At 39.9% G+C, this 18,456-nt stretch overlaps 1 protein-coding gene across 1 annotated transcript in view; it reads left to right on the top strand.

Annotated features, from left to right (window-relative positions):
• Positions 1 to 18,456, top strand: part of stab1 (stabilin 1) — a 106,614-nt gene that overhangs the window by 64,954 nt on the left and 23,204 nt on the right. Inside the window, exons 52-63 of the mRNA XM_040158736.1 lie at positions 598 to 687; positions 1,980 to 2,126; positions 3,189 to 3,245; positions 3,330 to 3,498; positions 4,917 to 5,066; positions 8,935 to 9,039; positions 10,218 to 10,334; positions 12,304 to 12,436; positions 12,570 to 12,630; positions 13,336 to 13,480; positions 14,599 to 14,732; positions 17,712 to 17,877. Coding sequence (XP_040014670.1) covers positions 598 to 687; positions 1,980 to 2,126; positions 3,189 to 3,245; positions 3,330 to 3,498; positions 4,917 to 5,066; positions 8,935 to 9,039; positions 10,218 to 10,334; positions 12,304 to 12,436; positions 12,570 to 12,630; positions 13,336 to 13,480; positions 14,599 to 14,732; positions 17,712 to 17,877 — 1,474 coding nt within the window. The remainder of the gene's footprint in view (positions 1 to 597; positions 688 to 1,979; positions 2,127 to 3,188; positions 3,246 to 3,329; positions 3,499 to 4,916; positions 5,067 to 8,934; positions 9,040 to 10,217; positions 10,335 to 12,303; positions 12,437 to 12,569; positions 12,631 to 13,335; positions 13,481 to 14,598; positions 14,733 to 17,711; positions 17,878 to 18,456) is intronic.

Raw genomic sequence — 18,456 nt, 5'->3', positions numbered from 1 at the left:
CAAACAGACACTAAAAATGAGCCTTTTTTCAAATGTTAATGCGTTGTAAGTTTTTACTTCATTAACTTAAAATAATAGAAAAAATTATACATTAATTGTGGCATAGGCAAAAGTTTGGACATCCGACTAAGTCAGTACTTTGCAAACCTCCTTTGCTGACTGTGATGCATAGGGGTGGAAGTAGGGAAGAATGGATTCCACTAAATGTCAGCAAATTCTGGATGCAAGTGTCCTGTGTAACTGAAAAGAAGCCAGCTTCTACAACATGATGATCCAAACAGGACCTCAAAATCCACCGTGAACCACTACAAGAAACACAAGCTGAAGCTTTCGGAACGGCCCCCACAGCCCCCTGACCTGAACATCACTGAAAGTCTGTTGTTAGATCTTAAACATGCTTTGTGTACAAGACACCTTTTTGACAGGCCACAATTACTGTTTAGGTTCATGAAATAGAAAGTAACAGTTCATTAACATTTGAAGATAGGCTCTGTTTGTTGTGGGTCTAGAAACAGATAAGCACAATTTTATTTTTGTGTGTGTGTGTGTGTGTGTGTGTGTGTGTGTGTGTGTGTGTGTGTGCGTGCGTGTGTGAAGCTGATGGGTCTTAGTCTGCCAGATAGATTCTCGTCAATCCGCACCATGCACGGCTCCACCATCAAGTACAGCTGTGACAGGACCCTGGTGGTGAGTCAATACACACTGATAAAAACCAAACAGGTGGCCACGGTCTCTAATGTACCTGGCAGCTGACTGTTGCTATAGTAACTGATGTTGTTTCATATTACTATGGTGATGCAGGAGAGTACACAGTTTCATATTTACAGCAACAACATCCTGGATTCTAATCCTGATGATCAGTGGTTGCTACCAAACCTGCAGTGTAGAACATGGGGCCCAGACCAAAGGAGAAAATGATCCATTGCGGTCTTTTAGTTCTGATCTGTTTCATTTTTACACTGGCTTTTTAAAAAGGAAGCAAGAGCTGTAAACAGGAAGCCCTATGGACTGAAAGGTGAGTTTTTGTTTGATGATGTCGTCCTGCTTCATCAGAGCTACATGGACCCACAAAGGAAAATCGCTCAAAGCCGGTCATGCAGCACTTTACTGAACCTAATGTGTTTATTTATCTTGTCTGATGTCACCAACAGCTCACAAAAAATACATCTAATCATGAGCTTTACTAGTCCAGACTGAAAATGTTTGGTTGGTGACACACAAACAGAAACACAGACAAAAAAAGAGACATTTTGTACTGTAATATCATGTCGGAGTAGTTCCTGATGGTTGCTAAATTTCCCTACAATACACAACAGTCCTGTTTGAATTGCTATCACAAAAAAATTGTCACACTCACATGGTACCATGTTTACCAAATGCTCTTACAGAAATGTATAAGCCAGATGTATTAATAACAGATATTTTGAATTCACGTTTACAGTGGCGTATTGCTTCCACCATGTCAAAGCAATATTTGCTCGGTTTCTTCTCCTTACCAGTGTATCATGCCATAATGAGAAAATTTTGTTCAATGAAATATGTTGATTTTGTGAAATAATGAGAAAGTTTTGTGATATTACAAGATAAAGTATTAGTAGTAATTAAAGATTTTTTGTAAAAACTGAATAATGCGGTATCTAGTAACATTAAGAAAATATGTCATGATAATGTGAAAAATGTGAAAATAAGAAAAGTTTCTCGTTATAATGAGAAAATTAGCAAATTTTTTGAAATGGTGGCAGCGATACACTGCCTTACATGTTCACATTGCATATCCACTATCAAAAAATCCTATGGTACGTCTGTTTTGCTTTCACATCACACAACAACTGCATCAGAGGACGCCTCGACCCTCCTTTTCTGGTGGTCTCAGTCTGCTTCTTCCTTTAAAAAGTTACTGATCGTGTGTGTGTGTCTGTGTCTATGTGTCTGTGTCTGTGTCTGTGTCTGTGGTGGAACAAACGTGTTCATTTGTTTAGGGGGCTGTATTGATTAATGGTAACGAGGCCAGGTTAGTGGAGCGCTACCTGACCTTCAAAGAGGGCCTGGCCTATGGAATCGACCAGTTACTGGAGCCACCTGGCCTGGGAGCGTACTGCGACAGCATCGAAAACCGAACAACTTACGTTAGTTGTGCTAATACTATTACTTTTAATACTGCAAATGCTTTAATACTCACAGCTCAAATGTTAATACTTGTACTTGTTGTACAATTATTTTTACCTCTGTTTTACCAGGATAATCTGTTGAGATCAGGACATGTTTTTTTGGCTTAAGAGACAGTCACATTTAACATGACAGTGCAAGCTGACAAGTACAAAACACAAAAACAAGTTATCACATGACACACTGCTGGCATGGCTACAAAATACAAATAATACTCAATAGTATTAGATCTGCCACAATCACTGCTTATTGTAACTCCATAGGCCCGCTCACACCAGCATTTTAAACTGAGAAACTTTTTGGCAAAATCAATTAATTTTAATGCAATCTCTTTGATCTGGTGGGTTTAGCTCACGGGCGAAGTAAATCTGCGTAAAACTTTCCCATCAAGGTCACCTTTGGTGAACTACATCAGCGCATTTGTGGCGTTTACCAACCCCTGAAGAAACAAAGAGCCAGAGAATCCATAATGGAGGAAGCTATCGTAGCTTTTTAGCTTTTATTTAACCTCTTTTGTTGGAGTGTAAAGTGATCCTCAAAAGAGTAATGGTTTGCAGACAGCATTGGCACAGGAATCGATGTATGTCTTCTGAATAAACTATAAACTTACTTTCCTGTTAGTGACTGAGCTAACAAGCTTGCTAAAAGGACCAAGTTCAATAATAACTTTACCAAATGAAATGATTTACAATCCTGAGAACTAACTGCAAGGGGGGAATAAATGGCCCAGTTCAGAAAAAATGGAACGAAGCTTGGAGAGCTTTTGTGACTGAGTAGTGCTAGCATGTTAGCCGTTAGCTCACTAGTTCACCAACCCTGCGAGTAGTCCCTTTGTCACAGAGTTTCTAGAACAAAATCTTTCATGAAGATCCGTGGGTGAAATTCACTGTGCCACTGCATGGTGTGACCGGGCTTTAATACAGTTATTACTCCTACTACTGCACTTTGCAAATATCCATTCCACACAGCTTTGTCCTTGTATTGGAAGCTGGACTGAAGCTTTCTGTCTTAAAATGTCTCAGGGGCGCTGTGGAAGCTGCATGTTTACTCCATCCTGCCCCCTCAGGCACCACGATACGGTAAGATCTGCCTGTCTTCTACATTAGAAGCTTGTACGATACATAAAATATGCAGAGATAAATGTCATTCCTGCATTCTTCCAGGGAAAGACGGATCGTTGTTTGAAATTTCGCTCCAGCTTTGGGACCGGCTACCGACATTGGTATCCCGGCCTGGACGATCATTTCAGCCGGATGGGCTGTAACAGAGTTTGTCAGTTTCCTTCCTGGGTCCAAAAGTGCTGCAAAAACCACTACGGCCGAGACTGTCAAGGTAAGGAAGGAAGGAAGGAAAGAGGGAAGGAAGGAAAGAGGGAAGGAAGGAAAGAAGGAAGGAAGGCACATAGGAAAGATGCTCCTGTGGTCAGACCTTCATCTCATCCAGCCCACAGAAGTCTGGAAAAAATGTTGTGTTCTCTAGAGGCTACAGTGTTCACTCTTGGATCCTTACTATTTGTGAAGCTAAAAATGTACATATTGTCTTGAGGGTGGCGCTAGAGGTAAGGTAATTTGGTCATTAAAATCCAGGTTTCATCCTCTGGAGGGTAGGAACAGGTTCAGGACATTGCTTTTTTGACATTTGGTATTATGTATCAATTTAATTCTATTTTACAAAGGAAGGGGGAAGAAACAAACAACAAAGTGTGGGAACCAAGTGAGACATTTTTTTTCTGTTGACTTTGTGTCAACGTTGTCCTTGACTTTATCCAAACTGAGATGTGACAGTGACCTCAGGGTTTGCAATGAAGGTAATCAATTTCTGCCATTTTCTGGAGAAAGTCTCGCCCTTTTCCTCAGGGACATTGTCAGTTTTCCATCACACATATACTGTGTATGTTCCTTAGTATGTCCATCCACTGTTTAAGACTGGGAGGTTCCTCTTGATACTTGCTTTTAGTTATTGCATTTTTGCAGGCAAACAATGGAATCTTACATAGATACAACTCACTTTTTAGTCAAGAATCAGGACATTTCATGGCAAACTGCACATGAAATACTAATGTGCATGAGAGAATTTTGTCTGCATGGTGGTGCTACTGTACAAGAATGGTCAGGGGGCACCAAAACTAATCAAAATCATCCTCTGGGGCCGATTTTATGGAAACCTGGAAAACAGTTGAGCAGATATTTACTGCTGGCCTAAAGAGCTGTTGAAATCTTTGCTGTGTGGTTATTACCTGGCTTTTACAAATCCTGGCTTGAGGCAGTTATGTGTTCCTCCAGGAACAACCCCTCTGGTTGGTTTTGTACTGGTTATGAAGAAAAGAAGCAAACAAACATTCACAGGGGAAAATCAAAGACCATGCAAACTTACCTGCAAATGTCACTTTAGTCCGGTTAGATGCCTATGCTTCAATATCATCACTAACAATGTGCTCTCGGTTCATGACTTGTAGCTATGGAGCAAGTTTGTTTACTTTGTCTCTGGTTCACTGGCTGCTGTCAATCAAACGCAGACATTGACACACCCCTCGAACCTTTCTGATTTTGTCCAAGACCCTTTTACTTCATTTTAATAATACAAAACTATTAACAATACATTTAAAAAAAACACACTGACATTGTTTCGTTCTACAAAAAGGGACGACTATATGTGATTTCAGTTGGACTTTAATTTGGTGTCAGTTATTTTGATGAGCCCTCCTCGTCTGGACTGTGTTTTTGACGCCACTCCTTCCCTGTGTGTTTCAGTTTGTCCAGGCGGTTTGGAGGCCCCTTGTGGCAACCACGGTCACTGCGACGATGGTCTGCACGGTTCAGGAAGGTGTGGGTGCGACATGGGCTTCAGAGGAAAAGCCTGCGAACTGTGTGACACCGGCCACTACGGCCCCAACTGCACAGGTACAGCAGATATAAACATACAGCCAGGTTTGATTTCAGCCCAAAACTAGAACATAGAGTGTTTGGACCCTTGGTGAAAGTCTTTGTAAGACTTTGTATTCGTTAGATCCTCCTTTCAGAAAAAAAATATCAGAAAAAAAGTAAGAAGAATCTCTCTGGACAGTTTTCACAGCAAAATCATCATATGATACGAATATATTTTAGTCTTTAGCATCACATATTAGTTTCTAAAAATGTTCTTTTGAAGCAAGGGTTTCTGTCAGTCATTAACTTCAGTGAATGTGGTAAGATACAGTGTTCCACTTCAAATGAGAGTTGGCTTACAGTAGCTGGTTCCATTTGGGTCCAGTTCTAGGTTGACAAAGACACTAATTTTCTAAGCTCCGAGAATAACAAATCTCTCATCAGACCTTTCATATCTTCTTTGTCATTTTAATTAGCAGAGACCAGTGCAAAAAACATTCAGGCACCAGCTTCTTGTTGAAAATACCAATATCACCGGCAGCAGATTGTATCATCAGCACACAATTACTTGTGTAATTGGGGTGACATCCAGCTATTAAAAATACCTGGTACTTTCTTAAAGATAATGTTTTATTTCTGTCTTTACTACAAAGAGCACCGTCCTTAGCCGCCTTGTCTTTGACCAATGTTCATCTATCGGCACTTTTAGAAGAATATTAACTGTAAACAAACATTTTGCTGTGTACCGAAGTCAGCAGTCCCTCTTTCCAGCCCTGAGTAGTGTCTGCAGGTGTTCCTTCCAAGCGACATATAGCCTCAACAACCTTCACCTATAAGATAAGGCAGCCTGTATGTAGCCCAAAAGGCAAAAAGAGTCCTCACAGCATTCGCTGCAGTTAGTTAAGCCTACTGCTGTGAACGCAGGGTAGTAACTGCAGGTGTCTCATTTTTCTGTTATTTTGTTATCGGATCTGTGTGTCCATATGTCCAATACCTGAGTGGATCCGAACCGGAGCATACGCAGTATGAGCTCTGATCCTAATCACAACTACGGGAGAAAACTGTGCTTGAGGCGAGAGGGAGAGTTATAACTGTGAACTTCACCATCACTTCACAGGTGATCATCATACTGAAACCATGTTATATATCATTCAGATATATCATTCAGACATGTTCAGATTTTTTCTTTGAAATGGAAATAAACCAAGTCAGCCAAGGACACAATGCATGTTGCAGCTTTTGTTATGATGAGGGAACTGAAGCAGAGCTTATTTTAGGAAAATTAATAGCCTAAAGATTTATGTTATTACAGCTTTTTGGAATTAGATTCACAGATATTAGATAGGTTAGAACATTATCTTTTGTACATTGATTTCCCAGTTGGCTACAGAATGTTTTATTTTTGGTGCAATATTTTATAAATTTGTCTTTGAAGCATTAAAATGGATTATTTTAATCTCTGCAGTATGGTTTTAAATTTGTTCTTAGGACATTATTATTTTTATATTACTGCTCTTTTCCACCATGGTTGCATGTTAATTGATCAATTTAAATGATACAACATCATGCTGCTGCCAGTGTATGTGTTCTCTTTCTAGTTCAGAGAGACACTGGTGACAAAATCAATCAAAGACTGAAAGTGAAGTGGACAAAAAAATGATTTTTAAAAGTAAGGGGGACATGCCACAATGTTTTTACAGAAAAAGTGAAAGTTACATTCACAGTTTCTCAGAACCTGCAGCGATATCTTCAGTTTGCTGGTGTTGTCTAACCACCAGTCCAAAACCCAAAGATGTTCAGTTTATTGTCACATACGACAAAGAAAAGCATCTAAACCTCTCATTTGAGAAGCTGAAACCAGAGAATATTTGGATTTTTTTGCTTCAAAAATAACTGAAACCATTAACAATTATCAAAATAATTGCTGATCCTTATCCCTCCACTTCCATCCCCCACCTCCAACAAAAAAAAAAAAAAAAATCTGAAGTCGGCAGACAGTCTCACCCCCATCAGCTCTCCAGCAGTCTGTCGTCATAGCAACACTCCACACTTACCATCACACAGCTGGGTGTGCTTCAAGCTCAAGACAAACCTGCCAGCTGACTTCACTCAGAGTCAACATTAAACATCTGTTGATCATCTTCTGTGCAAGTTTCAAAGTTTTCTTTAAATGAAGCCAGTCAGAGTTATGAATCTGAGCTGTCGTGAATTCAGAACTCATTGTTGTTGTAGTTGGACACAAGAAAAGTTGCCATGGTTACTGAATTTGTCCCTGCCATGGTTACTGAATTCTTCCTGAGCTGATCCTGAATCAGAAAATGAAACTGATTTTTACTGCTGGATGTTTTATCAGGTTTCTACAAAGTGTAAATCCCTAGCTTCAGCTTGTGGATCAAACAACAGAATTTGAAGCTCAGTGATTGGATGTTTCTTACAGAAAAACACCTTGGGAGTTGTAGTTGACTTCCCGTCCTCAGGTTTTATGTTCACAGGCTCGTGGCACTTTAGCTTTTAAGGTCTCTTTACTTCGTGCGATTTTGGGCTATCTGAGACGTAAGCTGACCGTTGTGAGAGAAATGTGGTCAAATCTGTCATTGACAGTCCGAAACAGTGAAACCAAATCAAATCAAATCAATTGCATTTTTTAGAGCACATTTAAAAACAACCAGAGTTGAGCAAAGTGCTGTACAAGTTACGATAAAAGGCACAACAGTAGAGATAAGACAATAATACAGACAACAATGATAAGTCAATGATAAAATACAAGGTAGTGTGAAAGTATATACACGAATGTAAAACATAACATTTTAAAAATGTAAAATAAATATAGAATTAAGTAATTAAATAAAAGATTATAATAATAACAAAGTTATTAGGAGCTACAAAGGCCATTGAAAACATCTTGAGTCTTGCCTTAAAAGTGTCAATGGACGGGGAACACTTAATTAAAAGTGGAAATCTTTTCCATAGCTACTGCAAAGGCACGAGCTCCCATGCCTACTAGCCTCCACCACTAGGGGCAGTGACATTCAGAAATGTAGTGAGGTTCCTAAAGCATGTACACCTTTAAAAACAAATAAAAGAAGACTGAACTCAGTCCTGTATTTGAGGGGTAGCCAGTGCAAAGGTGAGAGTACAGGTGTGGATCGCACTGTGAGGACACGTTAAGTGACAGCCGATTTGGAGCTGTGGCGACCAAAGACAGCGTGCAGAAAAATTCAGACCCACGTCTGCAAACCAACCAATCACAATACAACATGAATTGACGCAGAACATAGCAGCCAATTTTGTAAGGACTGTTTTTGAATAAAGTGTAGGAAAAAAAAAAAAAAAAAACCCACACAATTTTCCGTAGCCACAGCCGGGTCCACAGTCTCCTCCTCCTCCTCTCTCGTGGGTTTTCAATACATAGAAGTATCAGCACTGTGGCCAAAGCTTTTTTATTGTTTTGCTGCATTTTCAAAACGTGAGCCTGACATGGATGGATGCCATAAGCTGATGATTTTTCTAGGCATTCGTTGCACAATGTGACATTCCTCATATTGATATACTGCAGTCTGATTGTGAACCGGGATTTTATTAGTCCCGTCTCGCACAGTGTGACATACAGTAAACTTACACAGTCGTTGGCATATTTTCTAACGCAGTTGTTAATCTTTTACACTGGTGGTTGAATGAAAAAAGTTTCACATCCATCCAAGCCCTGAAGTGTTTAACATTGTCTATAACTCCTCCATCTTAACTCTGTTTTTAGATTATTTTAAATGGTCAGAGTCAGGGAGGTTGAGTCATGTGTTCTCTTGGTTTCTCCCCCTCTTTCTCTCTCTCTCTCTCTCTCTCTCTCTCTCTCTCTCTCTCTCTCTCTCTCTCTCTCTCTCTCTCTCTCTCTCTCTCTCTCTCTCAGTCTGTAGCTGTGGGAAGCAGGGAAGGTGTGATGAGGGTATTGAAGGTTCTGGACAATGTGTCTGTAACCCAGGCTGGGAGGGCGATCGCTGCCAGAACAAAATAGGTGAGTTTCCCTCCTGACTCTACAGGACATGTACATTAGCACATTGTGTATGGTATAATAATATATTTATATTTATAATATTTTCAATATTCCTACATCCAGAATGTTTAAAAGGGAAAGCCTGGTGATATTCTGTATTTTTCTCATTGTCAACAAATCCCATGAAAAGACCAAAATCAAAGAGCCTTTTTATATTCCCCTACCCTGTCTATGGAACCAATGCGCCGCAGGCCCATTAGTTACAGGTGGTAACAGCAAATGAGATTTAACACTACAGGTCACAGAATTCTGGGGGCAGCAAAACAAACTATTGTCGTTTTAATAAAGAAGTCACCTGGCTGAGAAGTTGGAGGCGTGCAGCCTGTCGCCTGCAGCTCTTCATCTAACAGCTCACTGTGGCAGCTCCTTCTTGTTCCATTACAGCCTGCAATATTTCAAACCGATCCACTGCCCAAAAATACAAATGAAAACGACCGTTGTCATGTTATGTAGATGCTTTTTTGAAGAAAAATATTGGTGAGCTTGCTGACAAACACATTGCATTTCCTGTGGCCACTTCATAATAAAAGTCAACTCATGTTTTACGGGTTAAATGCTTTTATTGTGAAGCTGCATCAGTAGAAAATGTTCAGTTTGCATTAGCGGTAACTTAATACAACATTTTTTCAGGGAATGTCGCTGCAGACACCCAATTCTAAGTACTGCAAATATATAAATATTGCAATATTTCATCAGGGGGCCCTAGGCTCAATCACCACTGTGTCACCTCATTCAGTGATAGATAATGAGTCAACACACACTTATTTAAATGAAAAGCTTTGCGATTACCATTCTAGGGACTAATGTGCAGTTATAGGCCAAGTCTATTTTCACCTAAACCATCACTCCTAGAGAACTGCTGTCATCTTATTATTTTTCAACTGACAGTTCGACTGTTTTTAGTTTACAAAGACTGAAATATATGTGTGTGTGTGTGTGTGTGTGTGACATTTTTCCCTTTTAAAATTGACTTAGAGGATTTTGCAGCCTTGATGGACGTGTGCTGTCTGAGTGCTTTCTAGTTGTTACTTGTCATACAGGCACGTTGCTTATGTCAACTCCTGAACTTTTTTTTTTTTACAGTTTTTGATCACCTTCTTAAACTCCTCCTTTGATTAATCATCCGTTTGTCTCTCCAGGCTCGATCCCAGAGGAGTGCCGGCAGTGCCATGCTCAGGCCGACTGTGTGCCAGGTGTTGGTTGTCAGTGTAAATCTGGGTTTGAGGGGAATGGCACCTTCTGCAGCCCAGAGCCACGTGAGTGTTCTGCAGCTCAGGAGAACAATTTACCAGCTGGAGATACTAAATCTCTGCAGTCTTTTGTCCGCTTGATGATAGTTTCTCTTGAGTTAAAGGAGCAACATAATAATTAGACATTTCAAACTGACCAGAGCATGGTGAATGTCTCATATAACAATAATAATAATAATAATAATAATAATAATAATAATAATAATAATAACTTATTTAAAAACAGATTGTAAAGTACTTTGCAACCACAAAAGGACGAGAAACTGGAAACAGGTTAGAATTCTAACCTTCAAAGCTTAATACACAATGAAAACTCCACTACATGATTTGGCTGCAAGTCTGCTGCAGGATATTAGATCACCCTGACCTTTCTGTGGCTTCAGACTTCAGACTTTTTTTTTTCCTCATTGAGATGAAGAAAACTCTGACTATGGAGTTAGTGTTGACTGACGGTAGGGTGCTTACATCTACATTGTATCAACAGTGTAAGAACTGGTCAAGTTTACATAAACTTTAAGTTATCAGACTCCTGGTATCTTCCTTGCGATGCTCTGGCAGGTCTGGAGTGCAGCCAGCTTCACTTCCTGCTTGTTTGTTGGGGATTTTTGCCGCCAACCTGGTCTTCAGCAGTGATACAGATGAGCAAGTGGCTTGAGGTCATATGATTCACTTGGCCAGTCAAGATTAATCGACTGTTTGGCTGTAAAAAGTTATTGGTTGTCTTGCAATTTTCAAGTCTTTTAATTATTTGTCCTACCATAGAAAATACACCTGAATTAATTATTGTTTCTCTCAGGACCAGCGTATAAAAATAGACAAAAACCTAAATGCATGGGTACATCAAAATCAGTGAGTAAAGGTACGCTACTCACTTACTTCAGATGTCTGTGTGATTTGTTATTGTCCTGCTGCATTGTCCTAAAACTGGGAACTTTAAAAAGGGCTATGCATCTAACACTATTTATCCTGTCTGGATATAAAAACCTTCAAAGTTGAAAGCCAGCACTTTAACCTCATAGATGCTGTTTCATTTCAAATCCAATTTGATAGAGCACAGACAAAACAAGTTAAATATATATTCTAAAGAAAAAAAAACAATTTCTTTGGAACTTCTTTCTCTTTATTTGATATTATGTCTTGACCATTTACAAAATTTAAAATTGCAGTAATATTTTTGGCCACTTGGGGGAAGTAGAAACAAGTGTGAACACAACATTAGCCTATCGTAAATTTTTAAGTTGATGTGGTGAACTTCTAAGCAAACAGTTGCTTATTTACACATCCGGCAGTTATGGAGAAACATTATAATTTGACTTGGGTTTGTCTCCACCTGATGAATGTAAGTCCAATATTGACTCTTCTTTTAGCTCTGTTTTTGGTCTCTACCAACTCCTGAGAAAAATACCTTACTCTTTAGCTGCTCAATGCTCCACTATGTTCACCAGCTGGTCTCTAAGTGTGCCTGTCTGCCGTTTGGTGCTGAGCAGGTAGTGTACAATAGTTTTTTTTTTTGCTGAAAACAGCTGCCTGCTAGGGCGTAAACAGCACTATGAGAGCTGTGAGACTGAACCAGAACAGTAAAGTTGCAGCTGGACAGCTAAACAATGAGCTGAAACTCACTATAATAGCTGTGTAAAGCCGAGGGGAGCTGCAGATTCAAGTGATAATTCTCTGTAGGTTCATCATTATGAGTGACTCCTTTCACATTGTCACAGTTTTCACATTGTCATTTGATACTATAGCGAGTATTGCCACTTCAAACAAATGGTTACCAGAAATTTCAGTTGTCTGAGGCGCAACATTTCAGTTGTGTGTATTGATATTGGAAATCCCACACTTCTCTCTGCTCTCAATATACTGCATAATAATGAGGATGTGAAAATTTGAAGTTTACACATTTACAGAGCAGATAATGAAATCTGTTTAGTCCATCATGTGATCAGATCAGATTACATTTTCATTAAACACTCTGCAGCTCCAGACTTCTGCTCCGAGTATAACGGCGGCTGTCACCAGAACGCAGACTGTTACCAGACGGGACTGGTCGTCAACTGCACCTGTCACAGTGATTACCAAGGCGATGGTTACTCCTGTGAGCCCATCAACAGGTGGGTGTAATATAATTTCTCTAAATTATATTCCTGTTACGCTTCTGTGGTTTTTTCTTCTTTATCAAAAATGATTTGATACAGTTAGAGGGGTGACATCAGGCTGCTGCTTTTCTGTTTGTCTGTATTACAGGTGTATTGAGGAGATGAATGGTGGCTGCAGTGACTTCGCCTCCTGCGAGTTCACTGGTCCAGTGAGTAAAAACCGTTGGATTTTTAAAAAAAAAGATAAATATGCAGTATTTATCTTTCTTTATAATTTATCCTTTTGTCACTGTCAGTACAACAGTTTGAGCCATCTGAGTTCTCATGTCTTACAGTAGTAATATAATTTCTGACTTTGCATACATAACCTTCCTTTATCAAAATTGAGAATTAAGCGAGTTGGTGTCTTTTTTTTTTTTTTTCCAAAATGATATTTGTTTGACAAAGATCCAGGAAATGAGTGTCAGTGTGGCACCAGTGCAGCAAACTCAACAAATAAAACTGTATTGATCTTCCTGTTACAACCCGTTGTGGGAGAAAAAGATGCCCAGATCAGAGTGTATTTCTGGACCTCGCTTCCAACGCTTAACTTCTGTGAAGGTGATTTACTGGAGTTACTGGAGTCTCAGAAAGTTCAAAAAAGCTCACTGGAGATGATCAGACTTTAATGCAGTGGAGTTTATTCTTTCACAAGAGATAAACCCGAGTTAGCTCCGAAAACCAACTGAAAAAAGCATTGCTAGACATCATCTTTTATACCCCAAATTCGCTCCTCCTTGCTGGTGGGCTCTCTTTACCTGGTTCAGAAAACTAGGAGGAGAGAGGTCAGAAACAAGATCACTGACCAACAGCATCTAAACACATAACCTGATTTCCTGCTTTAACCTGATGACTCAGTAATTTGGTTCCTCCAGAACGAGCGAGAGTGTGAGTGCCTGCCAGGGTATGTGGGTAATGGAGTCCAGTGTCTGGAGAAGGTGGTGCCCCCTGTTGACCGCTGCCTGGAAGACAATGGAGGCTGCGACCCTGTGGCCTCCTGCAAAGACCTGCATTATCATGGTAACACATCTGCATTGACTTTTATCACAATTGTAACACATTTTTAATGACTTCCATCGCAAAAGTAACGGATCAGTTATGACCTTTGTAACATTATGTATATATAACAAGACTATAACGAATCTGTTACCATGGTAACACATCAGAAATGCCTTGAATTACCACCATGGTAACACATCTGCAATGACTTCTGTTACCATGAGCAACAGATCCATAATGAACTTTATTACCATGGCGACACACGTGCCTTTTATTACCAGAGTACACTGGTAACATCCATACTGATAACTGTTACCAAGGCAACTTATCAGAAATGCATTGACTTGCCATGGTAACACACTGGTAGTAATGTCTGTTACCATGGTAACATACCTGTACTGCCTTTTATTACCATAGTAACATATCCACAGTGACTTCTGTTACAATGTTTATCAATGCAACAGTAACAGGTTGATTGTAACACGTCCACAACATTCATCCTGTAACACCAATTATTTTGTGTTGCCGTGGTAACACATCTGCAATGACCCAGTAGCTGCAGTGTATTCATGTGTTGTGTGGCCTCTGTTAAACAGGAGCCATTTTTGCACCACAGTCCTACTCCACTGAAGTTGCTATGGCAACTGTAGATTCAATGGTAGCTGACCTTTATGGTGATCATGTTACCATGGTGATATTATGAAGGACCTCGTTTAGTAGTTCTAGGTTTGAGTAGTGATTTTTCTGGAGACCTGTAAACAAACGTCAACAAGCACAAGCGGAATACAGCAGGCAACGCCCAGGGCTCTTTAAGGCTCAGAGCCTGTTAATACCCAGAGATGATTTTTACCTGGTGTTCATTAATCAGGGTGGATTGGTTATGCAGAATTCATAATATATTCTGCAGTTTTGTGGTCGAAATTCAAAATGTTTATAATACTGCGAGGGAATCAAACACCAATCAGAGAGCAGAACTTTATTTAATCAGTGGCAATTTTTCATATCAGTATAATTTTCAGCCTCAAATCAGTGAATTGAATTTTAGTTTTCACTCGTCAAGATTACATTTTTTTACTGAGCACTATAGGATGACAGTAATCTGAGGAAATGTTCAAGGTAACATGATTATTGTGGTTCAGCCGACACAGCTGGAGTGTTCCACCTGCGCTCTCCAGAGGGGAAGAACAAAATGAACTTCAGTCAAGCCGCCGCTGCCTGCCAGGCTGAGGGCGCCACGCTGGCCAACTTTAAACAGATGGGAGATGCACAGCAGGTAAACCACCTACAGAAGTGGTTGTCATAGTGACAGCAGGCAGGTCAATACACCTCACATATTTACAGTATATTAATTAAAAATATATATATTTGAGCAGACAAACACTGCTACTATTTTGGTGGAGAATGCATCTGCACTCCCCTAAACAGCTGCCTTACATTTTGGGAGGTTTTCCATTAAAAAATTATCTAAATTCAATTTGATCCTAAAGACACCTCCCTCATCACAGCATGTCCAGTGTCATTCTGGCAGACTGAAGTTGGGTATTTAATTGGTGCCAAGTTAGTGTGAAGAAGAATGGAGATATACAACCACCAGAGTGATCACACTGGGGCTGAATTGGCGCAAATCACAAGCAAATATCAAGAGAAATTTTAGGAATTTTTTTGTATGCTTAGGCCTGCATATTGCAAATTTACATTAACTATTTACTTTGTCATTTTGTGGACATAAAGCATAAGACTGGCGATATTCTATATTTTTCTTATTGTCAAAAAATCAAACAATGAATTGAGCTACTAACAAGTTTTGTTAACCTGATATATCTTATCACTCTTTGCCATTAAGCGCCATTGTTGTTCGAAAAGTATTAAACACGTCAGTGAGCTATACTGTTGCACTGGATGACATGTTCCTTCACTACCATGAACACACACACACACACACTGTAGTTTATTTTGACTCCCTTCCACATTTACCATCCTGCTGCTGGAAATACTCACTAGAGCAACAAATGTGTATTAATCCGCTGATGAAAATAGTCCCCCACAAATTCACTAAATCTTCCTGTCTGAGTAACATTAGCTGGACACTAGTGTTCAGCTGTTTCAGGAAATTACTGAGCCTTTTTAAAAATGCTGATGTTGTCCTGATGAACAACAGTTTATCGAACCATCAATCCATTAATATTGATCTTCTCATCTCACTCAGGGCAAGAAGGCAAGAAAGTACATTTCCGCAAATGTTGAACTATGAAGCCAGATTTATTCTTGATGCGAGGGGGTTAACATGAGTCCAGCCGTACATATCACCCTGCAGGTTTCAATCGATAGTTCGCCTGCTGATAGAACCAGCGCAACACCAGACAGACGTATCGTACACCATCAGCCCATATTGTGCTTTAATTGTATTCCCTACAACAACTGTGTGTTCATTCTTTCATTTACTCTGTGATACAAGCGAGTTCACTACTCAATATGAAACTATTCCCTGCGGTCACTGTATTTAAGTGTTTGCAGTGGAGATATCTTTGTTAATGAAAATTCGACAGAACATGAGAGGACAACACAGCATTTTCCGACTTGTTTAATTGTTGTCTTCACTGTCAACAATCTCCACCAGTGTCAGAAACGTGTAGGTGTGAGCACATTCTGCCAATCACAGTTTCTAGTCCTAACATGATACTTGAAAAGCCTGTAGCTGCTGGAACCCCAATGTGTAGTTACATTTTAAAGTTTTTTTAGTGGGCGCACAACAGCTGAGGCATAACCTCAGTGCCTCGCATTTAGTTATCGTCGGTATGGCTTATGTGTTAACTGTTTCTGATGGACTCTAAAATGTCCATCAGGGCACTGCTTAGGACCCTAAGCCACGGTCCAATGAAATCCTGTTCCTATTGGTTTGGTGCTATTTTCCCGTTCTCAAGTACCGCCATAGGGCTCGAGCTACTTGGACCACTGCACTACCTCCTGCCTGTCAGCCAGGTTGTCAGGTTTGTCAGGTTTTTACTCACTGTAATAGAGCACCAGGGTGAGCGAGAATGAATACCTTCCCAGCGTCTCTAATCACTGGGTAAAAAAGTAATAACATGGTAGCTTATTATTATCAGTGCAATCAGTATGAGTTAAAGAAGTCTCTTTTCATCCTAGAAATTTGTCAGTGTCTGACAGAGAGCCACAGCACAGAGGAAGATATGCTGCATGTTCTAGGCTTAACCCGGATACGGTGGCTCCTTTCCTAACAAATCTAACACTATTCCCTCTCTGGAGGAGCAGGGATTAGCATATCTAACGTATTAGGGAATTCTTAAAAAGCAAGGGGCCTTACCAAAAAGTAGTCGAAGAAGCCTTGGATCGAGGCAGTGACAGCACAAAAGAGATGAAAGGATTCTGTCTTTCAATAGATTAAAACGATCTACAAATACAAAATCTAAAAATATAGAAAAGTAAAAAAGATAACTATTCCTTGTTAAAACAAGGGAGTAACGTTTCTGAAAAAATCCTCTAAGCTATTTTCCCTAAGATATTCCTCCCTAAAGTCCTTCTTCTGTCTTCTTACTAAGCTTCTTCCCAAGCTGAGATCTACCTTAAAACCGCAACCTTCTCCAAGTTACATCTTTTATATGGCTGGAGCTGAGAGGAGGGGTTCGCTATTTCCATCATATCAGTCGTCCATACGTGGTATACATTTTAGAATTCTAAGCATTTCACTGGGAAGTAAGTTCCGTTACTCTCACAACTGATAAGCAGCAGCAGCAGTTAACATTATGTATGGTCAGCAAACTTCAAAAGTACATCCCTCATTTAAACCGCAGCTCTCCAATGTCCTTTCAGTCTGTAAATTAACGCAGACATTTTCTCTCTTCTCTTCCGATCTTGTCCTTTCCTTACATGGTCTCCAAACAGGGGAGCGGAGGCTCGGGTAGAATGGACTTTTGCTCTGTTCTCTCTCCTTATGGCAGAAGTATAAATCAAGCTTTGCTTTGAGTAGTTTTTAAGATATTCTGTTAAATAACAGACAAATAGGACTGAAAACTGATCCTCGGTGGCCATCAATCAACCTGTCAAACAGCTGAGGTCTGTTTAAAAATCCAACCCATGTATTCATACACAGTATTTACAACCACGTTGTAACAACCTCCAGTTAATTGTGAATTATTTATTCTCATCTATCAGCCGTCCCAACCACAGCAGTGTATGCTGGAACTTGTGGTCAGTCATTTATCTTGCTGCTGTCATCCTTCTCTGGTCCTGACAGCTGGGGATGCATCTGTGCGTGGCCGGCTGGATGGAGGGGGGGAGGGTGGGATACCCGACCCTCTACCCCTCAGTCAAGTGTGGAAACAACCACGTGGGCCTGGTTATGATGGAAGACCCTGTGGACCAGAGCGGCAAATACGACGCCTACTGCTACAGGCTCAAAGGTACTACGGCAGAACAATTTCTGTGGTCACACAGAAGCAGGTCCAACCTGTTTACAGATCTTTGGAAATAGTCCCTGCTGTTTTTACCACTGGAGACTGAAGTTGCTGAACAGAATCTGTTGTTTTCATGTGAATTTTTTAATTTGTCGTTAAGTCTGCAGCAGTGTCACCAACCTCTCTGTGGATTCAGTTGAACTCCCAGTCACAAGAAGGCTGTTTGTATTGGCTTTATAACACAGAGCTGCAACTAATGAATATTTTCACCATGTATTCTGCCACTTTTTTTTCCAATAATTCATTAATTATCTGTAAAATATCAGAAAACAGTGAAAAATGCCAATCACAAGTGTCCAGAGTCCAAGGTGATGACTAAAAATGAAAGATATTCAGTGTACAGTGATAATCAGTTTGGTTTACTGACAACAATGCAATATATTTATAAAATATATTATATGTCAGATACATATCAGATATCAGATTTTGTCATGCGCAAAACGATAAAATCCTGGACCTGTTACGCCAAATAAGAACAAAAAAACTAGAAAACTGAATCTAAAAATTTGAAAATTAAATTAAAAT

This window comes from Xiphias gladius, chromosome 21 (assembly GCF_016859285.1).
Source record: "Xiphias gladius isolate SHS-SW01 ecotype Sanya breed wild chromosome 21, ASM1685928v1, whole genome shotgun sequence".
Classification (NCBI taxonomy): Eukaryota; Metazoa; Chordata; class Actinopteri; order Istiophoriformes; family Xiphiidae; genus Xiphias; species Xiphias gladius.
The sequence above is the reverse complement of the archived record's forward strand: the minus strand, read 5'-3'. Positions and strand labels throughout refer to the sequence as shown.